Source organism: Heptranchias perlo, chromosome 13 (assembly GCF_035084215.1).
Source record: "Heptranchias perlo isolate sHepPer1 chromosome 13, sHepPer1.hap1, whole genome shotgun sequence".
In the NCBI taxonomy this organism is placed as follows: Eukaryota; Metazoa; Chordata; class Chondrichthyes; order Hexanchiformes; family Hexanchidae; genus Heptranchias; species Heptranchias perlo.
Window position 1 is genome coordinate 8,336,711 of NC_090337.1, and position 17,378 is coordinate 8,354,088.

Here is a 17,378-nt window from a genome sequence, read left to right on the forward strand (position 1 = left end):
TTCTTAGTAACTGAAATTCATAATGCCCAAAATAATGTTTAAAAGAAAATTTTAAAAAATCAAAAAATACCTATTTTACAATAACATAATTAAATGGACTCATTGAATAAACTTTTGTGACTTTTAATATCTTACTTAAAGTTTTTACTTCAAAGTCTCAGCCTCTCTCAAAAGTCTGGGCTTTGACTCAATTATTTGCCTCACAGAAATAGAGAGCTTTTAAACACATCTGTGCATTATGATAATTTATAATTTGAAAAAAATTCTGGCATGCAATATGCATATTTTGAGCACGCAGTTTTGAAGAAATGATGGGATTGAAGGGTAAAAGGGCATGTCTCCTCATCCTGTTAGGATTTGACAATCTCTTTTTTTCCTAAACACCTTTGAAAGAAACCGGAGATGGAATAATTAAAGCTTTAATTTCAGGCAAGTCTTCATTTCGGTTAAAAAGCTTTGAATCTTGAAAGCAACAAAGATTTATTGCAGAAACAGAAAGGAATGGAAGGTGGGAGGGAGTGCAAATTATTAACAACAGACAGGTCAACAGCAGAATCTGGGAACAACACACATGAACAGAAACATTTGTGATCATGGTATCCTTGGTTAGAAAAGAAAACAAAGAGATTATTTAGAGAGAATGGATTACTATTTATTGCTGTGAAAAATTCAGTTAAAATGTTCTCTTTTGAACCACTTTCGAGTCTTAAGGACTTTTTATATATAGAATACTTGGAAACGGCAAAATTCGTGAACTTTTAAAGATTTAATGAGGTAATTGTTGCTTATTCATGGAAATGTATGTATATTAAATATTGTATGCTATCAAATTCATTAATAGTGCAATAATTTTTCCACTTCTGCACACTTGATGCGTGCTGGGAGTGTATATTAGGAAACTGTACACTCCCAGCTCATGATATTCAATTTTTTAAAAAGGAGAAAATTCGTGCTGAAATGCTTTAAGCAGAAACATAAAGATGAGACAGGCTGACCATGGGAATAGTGGTGCTGTGAGGGTATATGAGGGTGCAATGGAGTATAAAATTTGTGGGGAGGAGGTTGATGGGTGGGAATAGAAAAGGATGCAAGACTTTGGTGGGAGTTGTCTACAGACCTCCTGATAGCAGTGATAAAGTAGCAAGATGCATAAACAGGGAGATCAGAGAAGCTTGTTGCAAAAACAGAGTGGTAATAATGGGAGAATTTAATTTTCGCATAGACTGGGAGAATCAGAATAGCTTGAGTTCTAAAGGTGGCGAATTTCTTGAGTGTATTTGAGCCAGCTTTCTGGAATAAAATGTTCTTGAACCAATAAGAGAACAGGCCATATTAGATTTAGTGATGAGTATTGAGCCTGAATTAGTCAATAATCTAATGATAAGGGATCACTTAGCTAACAGTGACCATAACATGACAGAAATTGATATTAGGTTTGAAAGGAAGAAGGGTGAGTCATGAACCAAAGTTTTAACTTTAGGTAAGGTGGACTTTGGAGGGAAGAGGCAGAAATTGACCACAGTACGCCGGGCAGAATTATTCTAGAACTAGAGGGCAAAGTTGTAGGATAAGGGGTCAGCAATTCAAGACTGAGATGAGGAGGCATTTCTTTACTCAGAGGGTTGTGAATCTTTGGATTTTTCTATCCCAGAGGGCTGTGGATGCTGAGTTGTTGAGTATATTCAAGGCTGAGATAGATAAATTTTTGTACTCTAGGGGAATCAATGCATGGGGAGATCAGGCAGGAAAATGGAGTTGAGGTTGAAGATCAGCCATGATCTGATTGAATGGCCAAGCAGGCTCGATTGGCCATATGGCCTATTCCTGCTCCTATTTCTTATGTTTTTAGGTTCTTATTAATGGATAAAACTAGACAAACAGTGGGAGGTGTTCAAAGAACTATTTGGTAGAATACAAAGCCTGTACATACCCCTAAAGGGCAAGAGCTCTACTTGTATAATTATACATCTTGGTCAACACGAAAAGTGAGAGATAGTATAACATTTTTAAAAAAGGGTTTACATGAATGCAAAGAACAGTAGAGATTCTGCGGAATGGGAGAGATATAAACAAAAGATCATAAGAACATAGGAAATAGGAGCAGGAGTAGGCCATACGGCCGCTCGAGCCCGTTCCGTCATTCAATCAGATCATGGCTGATCTTTGACCTCAACTCCACTTTCCCGCCCGATCCCCATATCCCTTGGTCCCCTAGAGTCCAAAAATCTATCTATCTGAGTCTTGAATATATTCAATGATTCAGAATCCACAGCCCTCTGTGAATTATGAATTCCAAAGATTCACAACCCTTAGTGTGAAGAAATTCCTCCTCATTTGCTGATAACACCAATTGGCACAATAAATAATGTAGATGGGAGCAGAAAGTTGCAAAGGGACATTATAGTGGGCAAAACTGTGGCAGATGGAGTTCAATGTGAGAAAATGTGAGGTCATCCACTTTGGACCTAAGAAAGATAGTTCAGAGTATTTTCAAAATAGTGAGAAGCTAGGAACTTTGGAGGAGAAGAGAAATTTAGGGGTCCAATCACTAAAAGCTAGTGGCCAACTACAAAAAATAATTTAAAAAGCTAATGGAATTTTGACCTTTATCTCAAGGGGGCTGGAATACAAAGGGTTGGAAGTTATGTTACAGTTATATAAAGCTATGCCTAGACTGCACTTCTAGCACTGTGTTCAGTTCTGGGCACCACACCTCAGGAAGGGTTTATTGGCCTTGAAGGGCCATGCAGTGCAGATTTGCTAGAATGATACTGGGGCTAAAAGTATTAAATTATGAGAACAAGTTGCATAGACTAGACTTGTTTTCCCTTGAGTATATCAGATTAAGGGGTGATCTAATTGAAGTGTTTAAGGTGACTAAAGGAGTTGATGGGGTAGATAAAGTGAAATTATTTCCTCTGGTGGTGGAGCCCAGAACAAGGGGGCATAACATTAAAATTAGAGCTAGGCCATTCAGGGGTGATGTCAGGAAACACTTCCTCACACAAAGGGTGATGGAAATCTGGACGTCTCTCCCCCAAAATGCTGTTGAGGCTAGGTCAATTGAAAATTTAAAAATTGAGATTGAGAGATTTTTGTTAGGTAAGGGTATTAAGGATTACAGAACCTAGGCAGGTAAATGGAAATGGAGTTAAGATACAGAGCAGCCATGATCTAGTTGAATGGCAGAACAGGCTCAAGGGGCTGAATAGCCTACTCCTGTTCCTATGTTCCTATGTTAGCAAATGTAACCCTGCTATTCAAGAAAGGAGGGAGAGAGAAAATAAAGAGAAAATAAGGCCAGTTAGCCTGACATCAGTAGTTGGAAAATGCTAGAATCTATTTTTTAGGATGTATTACCAGGGCACTTAGACAATCCTAATATGATTAAGCAGAGTGAACGTGGTTTTATGAAAGGGAAATCATGTTTGACAAATCTATTAGAATTTTTTGAGGATGTAACTTGCAGGGTAGATAAGAGGGAGCCAGTGGATGTCGTATATTTGGATTTTCAAAAGGCATTCAATAAGGTGACACACAAGAGGTTGTTACACAAGATTGAGGCTTATGGGATTGGGGGTAATATATTAGCATGGATTGAGGATTGGTTAATGGACAGAAAACAGAGAATAAACAGGTCATTTTCAGGTTGACAGGATGTAACTAATGGGCTGCTGCAGGGATCGGTGCTTGGACCTCAGCTATTTACAATTTATATTAATAACTTAGATGAGGGGACCGAATGTAATCTATCCAAGTTTGATGATGATACAAAGCTAGGTGGGAAAGTAGGCTATGAGGAGCATGCAAAGAGGCTGCAAAAGGATATAGACAGGTTAATTGAGTAGGCAAGAAGGTGGCAGATGGAGCATAATGTGGGAAAATGTGAGGTTATTCACTTTGGTAGGAAAAATAGAAAAACAGAATATGTTTTAAATGGTGAGAAACTATTAAATGTTGGTGTTCAGAGGGATTTGGGTGTCCATGGAACACAAAAAGTTAACATGTAGGCACAGCAAGCAACTGGGAAGGCAAATGGCATGTTGACCTTTATTGCAAGAGGGTTGGAGTACAAGAGTAAGGAAGTCTTGCTACAATTATACAGAGTTTTGGTGAGACCACACCTGGAGTTCTGTGTACAGTTTTGGTCTCCTTACCTAAGGAAGAATATACTAGCCTTCGTGGCAGTGGAAGGTTCACTAGATTGATTGCTGGGATTAGAGGGTTTTCCTTTGAGGTAACATTGAGTAGAATGGGCCTATACTCTCAGGAGTTTAGAAGAATAAGAGGTGATCTCATTGGAACATATAAGATTCTAAGAGGGCTTGACAGGGTAGATGTTTCCCCTGGCTGGAGAGTCTAGAACTAGGTGAGATTGTCTCAGGAAAAGGGGCTGGACATTTAAGACTGAGATGAGGATGAATTTCTTCACTCAGAGGGTTGTGAATCTTTGGAATTCTCTACCCCAGAGGGCTGTGGATGCTTAGTCATTGAGTCTATTCAAGATGTGGAGATGCCGGTGATGGACTGGGGTTGACAATTGTAAACAATTTTACAACACCAAGTTATAGTCCAGCAATTTTATTTTAAATTCACAAGCTTTCGGAGGCTTCCTCCTTCGTCAGGTAAATGTTTGGGGGTAATATATTCAAGACTGAGATCTATAGATTTTTGGGCTCTACGGGAATCAAGGGATGCAGGGATCAGGCGGGCAAGTGGAGTTGTGGTTGAATGTCAGCCATGATCTTATTGAATGACGGAGCAGGCTCAAGGGGCCATATGGCCTACTCCTGCTTCTATTTCTTATGTTCTCGTGTTCTTATGTTCCTAGCACGGTGATCTCTGATGATTTGAAAGTAGCCAGTAGCAGTTTGGATTCCATTCTCTTGTGACTTTGCCCACAAGGCTGTTAGATCTTGCTCCCCCAAAACTGCCAGATTCATTGACCACCAGTACTGCAATATTATGCTTACCCCATTGCCCCAAAGCCCTCTCAGTCCTTTTGGACTCTGTATACCCCATCTCAGATTTCCTTCCACCTTCAGATCTCAGACTCCCCTCTCAATGCTAACAAATCCCCAAAACTATGTTCCCACTGCTCCATCATCTCAGAACAGCTACAATTGTCCAGAATATCAAGACCATCCTCTTCAGAGCATTCCGATCCCAGGATCCTTCTGCCACTGATCCAAGATCCCAGGACTTGGTTCTGAGTTCCTAGAACCTCCTTCTCTAGTGTTGCTGGAATGTTTGGATGCCCCTTCAAGTTTTCCCAGTCCTTGTGACCCCTCTTAAAATACTGCTAAAAACTCTGAGACCCCATCACAACACCACCAGACCCTGCGTGTCTTTTCCAGTGCTTCCATGTCTCAGGGCGGGCCCAGCAATACTATTTGGCATAACACCTCTGCTCTGATAAAAGCATCACACTCATTGCAATGAGTGATCTACCAGTAAAGAAGAATTTATTTACTTTCTTCAGCTTCCCTGCATAGCTCTGTGACTGAAGGGTCATTATATTCTTGGTATTCCTTCTCTGAATCCTTTATAATTGACTAAATTGCACCTGGACACTCTATTACAATTATCCCTTGCCCACTAACCTCCATTTACCTGAAAACTACACTTGGCCTTCACTCCTGGTGTGTGCTATGGCTGGAAATCAACTATTACTTTAAACAATATTGATATAAGAACCATAGGGCATTAGTTGGATAATAAGAGGGATTTATTTTCTTTGGGATAGGATGAACACAAGCAATTTACCAAGCAGGAAACGTGGGCTATATAAGCAAATAGGAATACATGGTGTAGAACGAGGATAAGTTTGGAGACACATAGTTGTAGGAAGATAGCAGAGATACAGGGGATGAAATTTGTTTTGGGCGATTGTGCAAATTGGAAATGGAAAAAAATTCAGGCAGAGTGTAAAACGGGCGGCCGATTTAGATCTCGCTCGCTTTGCACTACCGCCCAATTTGAATTTTACTTCCACTATCAGGTATTTCAGGACAGGAAAGACTTATCAGGAGCAAAATTTCATGTTGGTAACAATTTATTTTTAGTTGTTCTGGGGATGTGTGCAATATTGGGGAGGCCACATTTATTGCCATCTATAGTTGCCCTAAGAAGGTGGTTGTGGGTCTTGACCTTGATCCACGGCAGTCCTTGAGGTGAAGGTGATTCCACAATAGAATGTGATGACATTGATACAGTTATGAGGAAGGAACAGCTCCATAAATGTCCAAGTCAGGGTGGCGTGTGACTTCGACGGGAACTTGGGGGTGATGGCGTTCCGGTGACATTGTTGCTTTTGTCCATCTCAGTGAACGTAATTGCAAGGGGGAGGGCGGAGTGAGGTTAAAGTAATCTTGGTAAGTTACTGCAGTGCATCCTGTAGATGGGATGTACTGCAGCCACCGTGCGCCCATAATGGAGGGGGTGAATATTGGGGGTGAAAATCATCTTGAGCAGTAAGGCATTAGTGTATGGGAAGACGATTTTACACCCTATTAGTGTATGGGCAGCCCGTTTTACACCCAATTAGTGTATGGGCAGCCCGTTTTACACCCTATTAGTGTATGGGCAGCCCGTTTTACACCCCATTAATGTATGGGCAGCCCGTTTTACACCCCATTAATGTATGGGCAGCCCGTTTTAAACCCCATTAGTGTATGGGCAGCCCGTTTTAAACCCCATTAGTATATGGGCAGCCCGTTTTAAACCCCATTAGTGTATGGGCAGCCCGTTTTAAACCCCATTAGTGTATGGGCAGCCCGTTTTACACCCCATTAGTATATGGGCAGCCGGTTTTACACCCCATTAGTATATGGGCAGTCCGTTTTACATCCCATTAGTATATGGGCAGCCGGTTTTACACCCCATTAGTATATGGGCAGTCCGTTTTACATCCCGCCCGAATTTCTTTTTCTTTGAAGTCAATGTACATTTTCTGTATAAAATAGCAAGAAAAATTCCGGTGGTTCCCAAATAGATACAAAGTCATTTTTGTACTAATAGAAGGCAATTGATTAAAAAAAACAAACTTGACTTTTGTTCTGCTCAGATAAATGGACATTCGTAATCAATGTGATATGATTGTTTGCGAGCGACGCTAATAAGTCTTCCTGTGGTTCCTAGGGAAAAAAATATTTCTTTTGGGATTTTAAATGTTGTCTAAGCTTTTGCATTTGAAGCTTGCGACGCAGGAACGCAACGAGGGATTTTTGTCCCCACTGTATATATTTCTCTCTATATATACGCTCAATGAATTGCTTTGTCGGGAGATAATCATTGAACAGTAACACTGCAATGAATTTCCTTTTGTTTTCCGTGTTATTCACCGCGGGTCCTCTGAGTGGATCTGACGAACCATTGTGCAAACATTCTGGAACTTTCGACTTACCCGAACTGTTCAAAGACGGAGACGTCGTATTGGGCGGAATATTCAACATGCATTCGGACAAACTCGAGAGCATTCCTTCATATACATTTTCACCAAAAGAAGCAAGATGCAAAAGGTTAGTTAACACGCGCTGTTGACTTAGTGCAGTTTCTTAGGACTGGCCATTCACACAATGTGCAGCTCAATATACAGGCGCGACTTCTGTTTGTCTGAACGCACAATTCAGAATTTAAACATTCGAGATTAAATCGAAGTTACATTTTAAATCAAGTTTGTATTTTTTATTGAGAAAACGAGGTGAAAGGCGAGTCTACATAGTTCAAAGCACCAACAAAGCTGAAAAGAGCAGCACGGAAGATAAGGAGAGCCAAATGTAGTGTTAAGGGATGAAGTAAATGAAGAGGGGTGGGAGAGAGGCTCGTGTAGAGCATATACGCGGAGATAGACCAGTTGGGCCGAATGGCCTGTTTCTATGCTGTAGACTCTATGTAATCTATGTAATTCTATGTTAACGTGAGGCTACACTTGGGTATTAAAAGTCGATACATTGTAGAAGGGAAGGGGACAACGAGCCCCTTCGGTTTTGAGGTCCCGGAAAAGCTAAGAGAGTGGAATGACTCTACAGTGAGGATACAGAGTAAAAAGGGAGTACTTAAGTTTCAGGAACTTTATTTTAATATAATTCCGGGATTGGTGGGATTCCAGCGAACTTTCTTTCAATTGAAACCATTTGGAACTATTAGATTATTTTTTTCAATATAACATACAATGAAACCTGTACAAAGGCACATCTTCAAAAAGGGGACACCTGCAAAAAAAGGGACACAAATTGACAGTCCCAAATAATGTACTTAGGTCAAGGCACCTGATGTAAGTCCCTTAGGCGTCGATTTCCGTTGATTCTTCCACTTTCATGTCTGATGCAGAAACCAGTGGAAATAAAAATGGGGAGAGATGTAAAGCGGGCTCCCGACTGGCTATCTCCCGTTTTACACCATCGCACAAAGTCAAGATCGATAATATGAAAGTTTATTTGAACAATTTCATAGGCATCTCCAATCCAAATTTTCCTTGTTCAATAACGCTGTATGCACTAAAGTAGACGGTAGTTCTGCAATGAACTGATTGAACCGCGGTGCAATTCATTTTGATGTCGTTTAGTTCTCGAAAGGAAGGTTTAGAATCTCCCCCAAAGGTAACATATTATTTTGAGAACTGAGATTTTTTTTGTGCAACACGGTGGAAATATTGGAATAATTTCTATATGAAAACACTTTAACGTGAAAGTATTTCTGTTTTCTCGCAGCTTCGATATAGGGGACTTCCGCCTCGTACAGACTATGATATTTACCATCGAGGAAATAAACCGGGACCGATTACTGCTTCCGAATATTTCATTGGGGTACAGAATTTACGATGATTGCGCTTCCCCTAGAATCGCCACAAAAGCAGCCTTGGCTTTGGCGAACGGGCAAGAAGAGGACATTGCGAGCCCCAATTGCAGAGGATCTCCGCCTGTTCCTGCTGTGATTGGAAGCGACGGATCCTCGGAGACTATATCCGTAGCAAGGACACTCGGTCCGTTTAATATCCCGGTGGTAATGCTGAACCGTACTCCGATATACTTATTGAACACGTCTACATAAATGAATGCAGAAATATCACATTGAGGCACATTACATTGGTGAATGGCTTCTGAAGTTTTGTTAAATATGTCAGACTTTGCTCCCAGACTAAATATATTTCACTATTAATTAATATGCATCTTGCACTAATTGTACGAAGCATGTAAAATTAAATGCAATTAAATTGAAATCATGTCTCAATACTTCGGTGCGTTCACATCAATATTCCTTTCTTGTTCCATTCAAGAGGTAATGTGCAAATTGCTTGCGGTTCTGCTCTGATTTGCAATCCCATTTTCCCACAGGTTAGTCACTATTCCACCTGCGCCTGTCTCAGTAACAGGCAAGAATACAGAACCTTTTTTAGAACCATACCAAGCGATTACCATCAATCCAAGCTATTGGTTCGGTTAGTCAGCACATTTGGATGGACGTGGATTGGAACCATTAGCAGCAATAATGACTATGGGCATTTTGGAATGCAAGCATTCATGGAAGATGCCGCCCAGCTTGGAATTTGCATCGCCTTCTCTGAGTCATTTTACAGAACCGACCCGACGGATAAGATAACTGAAATTGTAGGGGTGATTAAAATGGCGAACACAAAGGTAGTGGTGGCTTTCGTTTCGTCTGGGGATATGCGCGTTTTACTCACCGAAGTCGTTCGTCAAAACGTCACTGGCGTACAGTGGATAGGAAGCGAAGCGTGGGTTACAGAAAACCTGTTGCCCCCGAGAGAAAGCGCCAGATTCCTCGTCGGCGCAATCGGAGCGACAGTTCGTAGGGCGGAAATAACGGGGTTACAAGATTTTCTTCTCAAAGTTCGCCCTTCTATGTCCCCTGGCAGTACTTTATTAAACGAGTTTTGGGAAGCGACGTTTAGATGTCGTTTTAGGCCGGAAAATACGACGGCCGAGAACAATCAGATGCGCCAATGTACAGGCAATGAAAACTTAAACCAAATAAACAACAAATATTCTGATTTAACTGTAGATGGAGGTTCCTACAATGTATACAAAGCAGTATATTCCGTGGCCCACGCACTACAGAATTTAAACACCTGTGAACAAGGAAAGGGGCCGTTTAAAAATAACTCGTGCGCTGATATTTCAAACTTTGAACCTTGGCAGGTAGGAAAATTGCACCTTTGATATTGTTCAAGCACCATGATGATACCGATGTGTTACCGATATGTGAAGCTGGTATCACAATATTTGACAATTAATCGTATTTACTTTTTTCAAATTCACTATTTCAAGTTTTGAACCTTGGCAGTTAGGAAAATTGGACCTTTGTTAATAATCAAATATCATGCAGATGCAGTGCAGATTCACCAGAATGATACCCTGGCTAAAAGGGTTAAAATGGGAGGACAGGTTGCATAGACTAGGCTTGTATTCCCTTGAATATAGAAGATTAAGGCGTGCTCTAATTGAGGTGGATAAGATACTTAAAGGATTTGAAAGGGTAGATAGAAAGTAACTATTTCCTTTGGTGGGATAGAGCAGAACAAGGGGGCATAACCCCAAAATTAGAGCTAGGCCATTCAGGGGTGATGTTAGGCAGCACTTCTTCAGACAAAGGGTAATGGAAATGTAGAACTCTCTCCCCCAAAATGCTGTTGAGGCTGGGGGTCAATTGAAAATTTCAAAACTGAGGTTGAGAGATTTTTGTTAGGCAAGGGTATTAAGGGTTATGGAACCAAGGCGGGTAAATGGAGTTAAGATACAGATCATAGAATCATAGAATGGTTACAGCACAGAAGGAGGCCATTGGGCCCATCGAGCCCATGCCGGCTCTTTGTAAGAGCAATCCAGTTAGTCCCATTCCCCCGAGCACACGGAGAATGGTCGCTTGTGCGCAGCTGGTACAGCCTCTTTAACAATAGGAAAGTGGAGGAGGGAAAGCAAAGGCATCAATGCTTAATGATTCCCCTTTGTCTTTACTTATTTGAAGGTGGGTCACTTCAGCAGGTGATGTTTCCCTGATAAATCTATATAATCGCTACCAGGATTGGCGCTGTGATGTGTGAAGTCTGACCTCTTCTCTGCATGAGGAGCTGTGCTTAACAAACTGAGGCATGTGAAGGCTGTTACTAAATGGTACAGGTGCTAAAAGGATTAAATTATGAGGACATGTTGCAAAGTCTAGGCTTGTAGTCCCTTGAATATAAAAGATTGTGGGGTGATCTACTTGAGGTGTTTATGATGATTAAAGGATTTGATAGGGTAGATAGAGAGAAACTATTTCCTCTGGTGGGGGAGTCCAGAACAAGGAGGCAGAACCTTAAAATTAGAGCTAGGTGTTTCAGGGGTGATGTCATAAAGTATTTATTTACACAAAGGGTAGTGGAAATCTGGAACTCTATCCCCCAAAAAGCTGTTGAGGCGGGGGCTCAATTGAACATTTCAAAACTAAGATTGAGAGATTTTTGTTAAGCAAGGGTACTACGGCTTGGGGAACCAAGGCGGGTGGATAGGGTTAAGATACATGTGAGCAATAATGTAATTGAATGGCGGAACAGGCTCGAGGGGCTGAATGGCCTACCCCTGTTACTATATTCCTATGTTCATATGCCACACCGCTATTTATTTTTTCCCTCCTGATTTCATCTATGAATGAGATTTAAAACACTCCAATTAACAAACTGTTCAACTCAAACACATCAGATTATTTAAAATTAACAAAATAGATCTATATCCACCCTTCCGGATTGCAGTCCGAATACTGATGTGTTTTCATTTATCTTTTCTTAAGCTGCTACATTACATGTATTCGGTGAATTTCACAACGAACACTGGTGACAAAATCTATTTTGATGCAAACGGTGATTCAGTCGCTACATACGACGTGATAAACTGGCAGAGGAACGCGCAAGGTCTTGCTGAGATTACCAGAGTTGGTTATTATGATGGATCGGCGCCAACTGGACAAGAACTTTTCCTCAATGAAAAAGCCATTGTTTGGAACCAAGGCAAAGGAAAGGTATCCATCAGAGTGTGTCAATTCACCGGGAGTGAAACGCACTGGGGCACAGTGATGTCATCTTTTAGCAATGAAGTTAGTCAGCAGGATTTTTTCTTTGTCTTTCTGCCCTCACGTTTTCCGGGTGTTCCACCTCTGACCTCACCCAATTGACCATTGTTCACGCATGAGTGCTGGCAGGGTATCGGACTTTGCAAGGTATTGGAACCGAGATGGATCAAAAATGCTCACCGAAGAGTCGTCACTGGGTCAAAATCCTGGAACTCCCTACCTAAAAGCACCTTCACCACACGGGCTGCAGTTTTTCAAGGAGAAGGCGCACCACCACCTTCTCAAGGACAACTAGGGATGGGCAGTAAATGCTGGGCTTGCCAGCGACGCCCATATCCCTAGAATTAATATTTTAAAAATCCAGCAGAGTTCACGGATACTGATCAGGTGGAAGAAGCATGGCCAATTTTCCCCTTCCTAAACCAGGAACAACGTTACCAATTTTAGCATCCCTACCACTGCCAGGCCTGAGGTCAGATCAGAGAGAAACTCTGTTATCTCCCTGTTCTGTATTGCTCGGGGACTGTGCCTTTCACTTTAGTCTCCATCAGAAATTGTATATTGGTATTAATTCATTGACAAGTGTAAATTTCCACATTAGGCTTTTTCATTTATAATATAAAGCAATCGATTGAATGTCAAAAAGATTATTTGTCTGGGTAAAATGTAATGGGAATGTGAACTCACATGAGCAGAGCTCTGTAGATGCCTGTAAACAGCACTGCCCAAAAGCTTCACTTTGACTAGAAACACCTGCACAGTTGGGAGGATAGAATCATAGAATCACAGAACATTTATGGCACAGAAAGAGGCAATTCAGCCCATCATGTTTGTGCTGGCCGAAAATGAGCCACCCAGCCTAATCCCACTTTCCAGCACTTGGTCCGTAGCCCTGTAGGTCACGGCACTTCAGGTGCACAACCAGGTATTTTTCAAATGAGTTGAGGGTTTCTGCCTCTACCACCCTTTCAGGCAGTGAGTTCCAGACCCCCACCTCAGTTCCTCAGCTCCCCTCTAATCCATCGACCAATCACTTTAAATCTATGCCTCCTGGCTATTGACCTCTCTGCTAAGGGAAATGGGTCCTTCCTATCCACTCTATCTAGGCCCCTCATAATTTTGTACACCTCAATTAAATCACCCCTCAGCCTCCTCTGTTCGAAAGAGAACAATACCAGCCTATCCAATCTTTCCTCATAGCTAAAATTTTCCAGCTCCAGCAACATCCTCGTTAACCTCCTCTGTATCCTCTCTAGTGCAATTACATCCTTCCTGAAATGTGGTGACCAGAACTGTACACAGTACTCAAGCTGTGGCCTAACCAGTGTTTTATACAGTTCTAGCATAACCTCCCTGCTCTTATATTCTATGCTTCAGCTAATAAAGGAAAGTATTCCACATGCCTTCTTAACCACCTTATCGACTTGTCCTGCTACCTTCAGGGATCTGTGGACATGGACTCCAAGGTCCCTCACTTCCACTACACCTTTCAGTATCGTCCCATTTATTGCCTTGTTTGCCCTCCCCATATGCATTACCTCACATTTCTCCGGATTGAATTTCATTTGCCACTTTTCTGCCCACCTGACCAGTCCATTGATATCTTACTACAGTCTACAGCTTTCCTCCTCACTACCAATCACACGGCCAATTTTTGTATCACCTGAAAACGTTTTAATCATGCCCCATACATTTAAGTCCAAATCATTAATATATATCACAAAAAGCAAGGGACCTAGTACTGAGCCCTGTGGAACCCCACTGGAAACAGCCTTTCAGTCACAAAAACAACCATCGACCATTACCCTTTGCTTCCTGCCACTGAGCCAATTTTGGCTCCAACTTGCCACTTTCCCTTGGATCCCATGGGCTTGTACTTTTTTGACCAGTCTGCCATGTGGGACCTTGTCAAAAGCCTTGCTAAAATCCATGTAGTCTACATCAAATGCACTACCCTCATCGACCCTCCTCAAAAAATTCAATCAAGTTCGTCAGACATCATCTTCCCTTAACAAATCCATGTTGACTGTTGTTGATTATTTTGTGCCTTTCTAAATGACGATTTATCCTGTCCCTCAGAATTGATTCCAATAATTTGCCCATCACGGAGGTTAGACTGACTGGCCTGTAATTACTCAGTCTATCCCTCGCTCCCTTTTTAAACAATGGTACAACGTTAGCAATCCTCTGGCACCATGCCTGTTTCCAGAGAGGATTGAAAAATGATGGTCAGAGCCTCGGTTATTTCCTCCTTTGCTTCTTTTAACAGCCTGGGATATATTTCATCCGGCCCTGGAGATTTATCTACTTTCAAAGATGCTAATCCCCTGAATACTCTCTCGCTATGTTTATCCCATCCAATATTTCACACTCTTCCTCCTTAGCTACAATGTCTGCACCATCCCTCGCTTTTGTGAAGACAGACACAAAGTATTCATTAAGAACCATACTAATAGCTCAGCGATTCTGGCTGCCCACGACTCCCAAGCAGATAACATTTTCAAACAGGTACCTGAGCTATAAAATCAGCATAAGATTCATAAGTTTAATGGCACATTAGCTGCTGGATTGAAAGTTGGTTTGAAAAGAAAACGCAGAACGTTGCAAAGAAGATGAAGACTTCAAAAACAAAATACAAACTTGATGAGTAAGAATGCGAAATCTATCAGATTGACATTTATCTCACCAGGCACTGAGTGATTAAACACAAAAATGGATTGGGGGAAGTGTTATACTGAGCCCTTTAAATATTAATATTCCATTTTTTTTTGCTAAAGGCGCCTTCCCTTTTCCTTCTGATTTTCCTTTCGTTTCCCTTTTCTCCCGAAGGTGGTGAGTTGGTGATGAGGGAGTCCATGGGTAGCAGTGGTCTGGCAATATGTCCAAATGGCTTTACTTCTAAAGTGAGGCTGGACAGCAAACTTTGGCGGCAGTTCCATTCCGAATGACATCTCAACCCAGCGCATTTTTATTTTCAGCCCATTTATTGCGACTATTGCAGCATTTTGCTGCGGATACAGGGGACTAGAATTTTTCTGGTCGCCACCTGAAGCGACATCCTAAAAGCTATCATGAACATTGCTTCTTGGCTATTTCTAGCCAAATCCTATATGCCTTCTCTTAGACGATACCAGATAATTTAGAAAGGTTTTAATTATGAGGTGAGACCAGGGCTCCTTTTCAGAAGAATAAGAAAGGTTTAGGGGAGATCCAATAGAGGTGTTCAAAAACTATGAAAGGTTTTGATAAGCTATATAAGGAAAATTATTTTCACAGGTCTGTGAATCGGTAACTAGATTGCATGAATTTAAGGTAATCAAAAGAAGAAAGTGAAAGTTAAGAGACATTATTTTTAGGGGGAGGGTAATTGGGACATCGAATACCATCCCAGAAACAGCGATGGAAGCAGAATCCATAATAATAATAAATTTTAAAGAGAAGTTGATAAATAGTTGAAAAAGCAAAGATAAAAGAGTATGCGAAAGGGAAGGGAGACGAGACTAACTGGATTTCCCCTTCACAAAGCCTGCACAGGCGCGATGGGCCTCATGGTCTCTTCCTTGCTTTAAAATTCATGATTTCTTGGTGCTAAACACTGAGCAGAGGATACATTCACAGATGCATTTAAGATGTCACTACCTATAGGGACCAGAGAAATTCTTAGTCCAAGAACTATAATAACTAAGTGGAGAAGGTTTGTGGAGGCAAAATGAAATGGAACCAATTCAGTAGAAGATATCACGCATTCATCCTGCGAGCAACTGATTTCGAATTCACAATGGCTAATGGATTAAATGAATTCATTTTTTTAATGTTAAGGTTCCCGTGGCTATTTGTAGCGAGAACTGTCTACCCGGAACAAGGAAAGTCATCCGAGTTGGCCAACCAATTTGCTGTTTTGACTGCTCGCCATGTGCTGACGGTGAGATTAGTAACACTACAGGTGTGTATATCAGGGCTATACCGTATAAACTCTGAATGATGGTGTTTTTTAAAAAAAACTGCTTAAAGTTAACATTTGTTATTTTATTATAGATTCCATAAATTGCTTCAGGTGTTCTCTGGATTACTGGTCAAATGAAGTTAAAGATCAGTGTGTACCGAAGAAAGTTGAGTTTCTTACTTTTGGAGACACGCTGGGAGTTGTACTATTGACGCTGGCTTTAATTGGATTCTCCACGACAACAGCTATAGCTGTTGTTTTTTTCAAGTACAAAGATACTCCTATTGTTAAGGCAAATAACTCCGAGCTGAGCTTCCTTCTCCTTTTCGCCATAATGCTTTGTTTTCTCTGCTCAGTTACGTTTATTGGGCAGTCATCGGACTGGTCTTGTATGTTACAGCAAACGGCCTTTGGCATTTCATTTGTTTTCAGCATCTCTTGTGTTTTGGTCAAAACGATTCTCGTGCTGGCGGCATTTAAGTCGACGGTTCCTACCAATAACATGAGAAGATGGTTTGGCCCTACACAGCAACGCTTAAGCGTTTTCATCCTCACATGCGTTCAAGGTTTAATATGTGCCGTGTGGCTAACCACATCACCTCCATTTCCTCTGAGGAATACGGAATACTATCGGGACATTGTTATTTTAGAATGTGATCATGGATCTGTGATAGCATTTTTTGCTTTTTGCAGTTATATTGCTCTCCTTTCCAGCACGTGCTTTGTTTTTGCATTTTTAGCCCGAAATCTGCCAGATAATTTTAACGAGGCGAAATTTATTACTTTTAGCATGCTTATATTTTACGCAGTTTGGATAACTTTCATTCCGGCTTATATCAGCTCTCCTGGAAAGTACGCGGTAGCTGTGGAAGTGTTTGCGATTCTGGCATCTAGCTCTGGCCTGCTTGTATGCATTTTTGCTCCTAAATGTTACATTATTCTGCTGAAACCGGAAAATAACACGAGGAAATGTGTGATGGATAGAACGCGCTGAAGGCAATCTTGAATAGGTTTAGGAATTGTTAGATGCATAATGAATAATAGATAGTCCTAGTTGATCTAACTGTGTATGATACGTATGAAACGGATCAATTTTAAGAATATTTGTCAAAGTTAACTATCAATGTTTAATCGTAATTAAATACTATTTATTGTATTTAAACAATTTCGCGTGAGAATTCGTTGGTCGCTGTATGCAGCAACACCATTCATGCATTTACGAAAATTCCGTACTTCTGGCGATATCGTAAGCACATTTCTGTTAGAACATAAAAGCATAGGAAATAGGAGCAGGAGTAGGCCATACGGCCCCTCGAGCCTGCTCCACCATTCAATCAAATCATGGCTGGTCTTCCACCTCAACTCCACT

The 17,378-nt window shown here is 41.1% G+C and overlaps 1 protein-coding gene across 1 annotated transcript; it reads left to right on the forward strand.

Moving 5' to 3' along the window:
• Positions 1-6,356: 6,356 nt before the first annotated feature.
• LOC137331253 (extracellular calcium-sensing receptor-like) lies at positions 6,357-17,117 on the forward strand. The gene is made up of 6 exons (XM_067994915.1): positions 6,357-7,520; positions 8,712-9,003; positions 9,336-10,160; positions 11,788-12,015; positions 15,886-16,009; positions 16,102-17,117. Exons 1-6 carry the CDS (start codon positions 7,312-7,314, stop codon positions 17,001-17,003), a joined length of 2,580 nt encoding a protein of 859 aa, XP_067851016.1. The 5' UTR covers positions 6,357-7,311; the 3' UTR covers positions 17,004-17,117.
• The last annotated feature ends 261 nt before the right edge of the window (positions 17,118-17,378 follow it).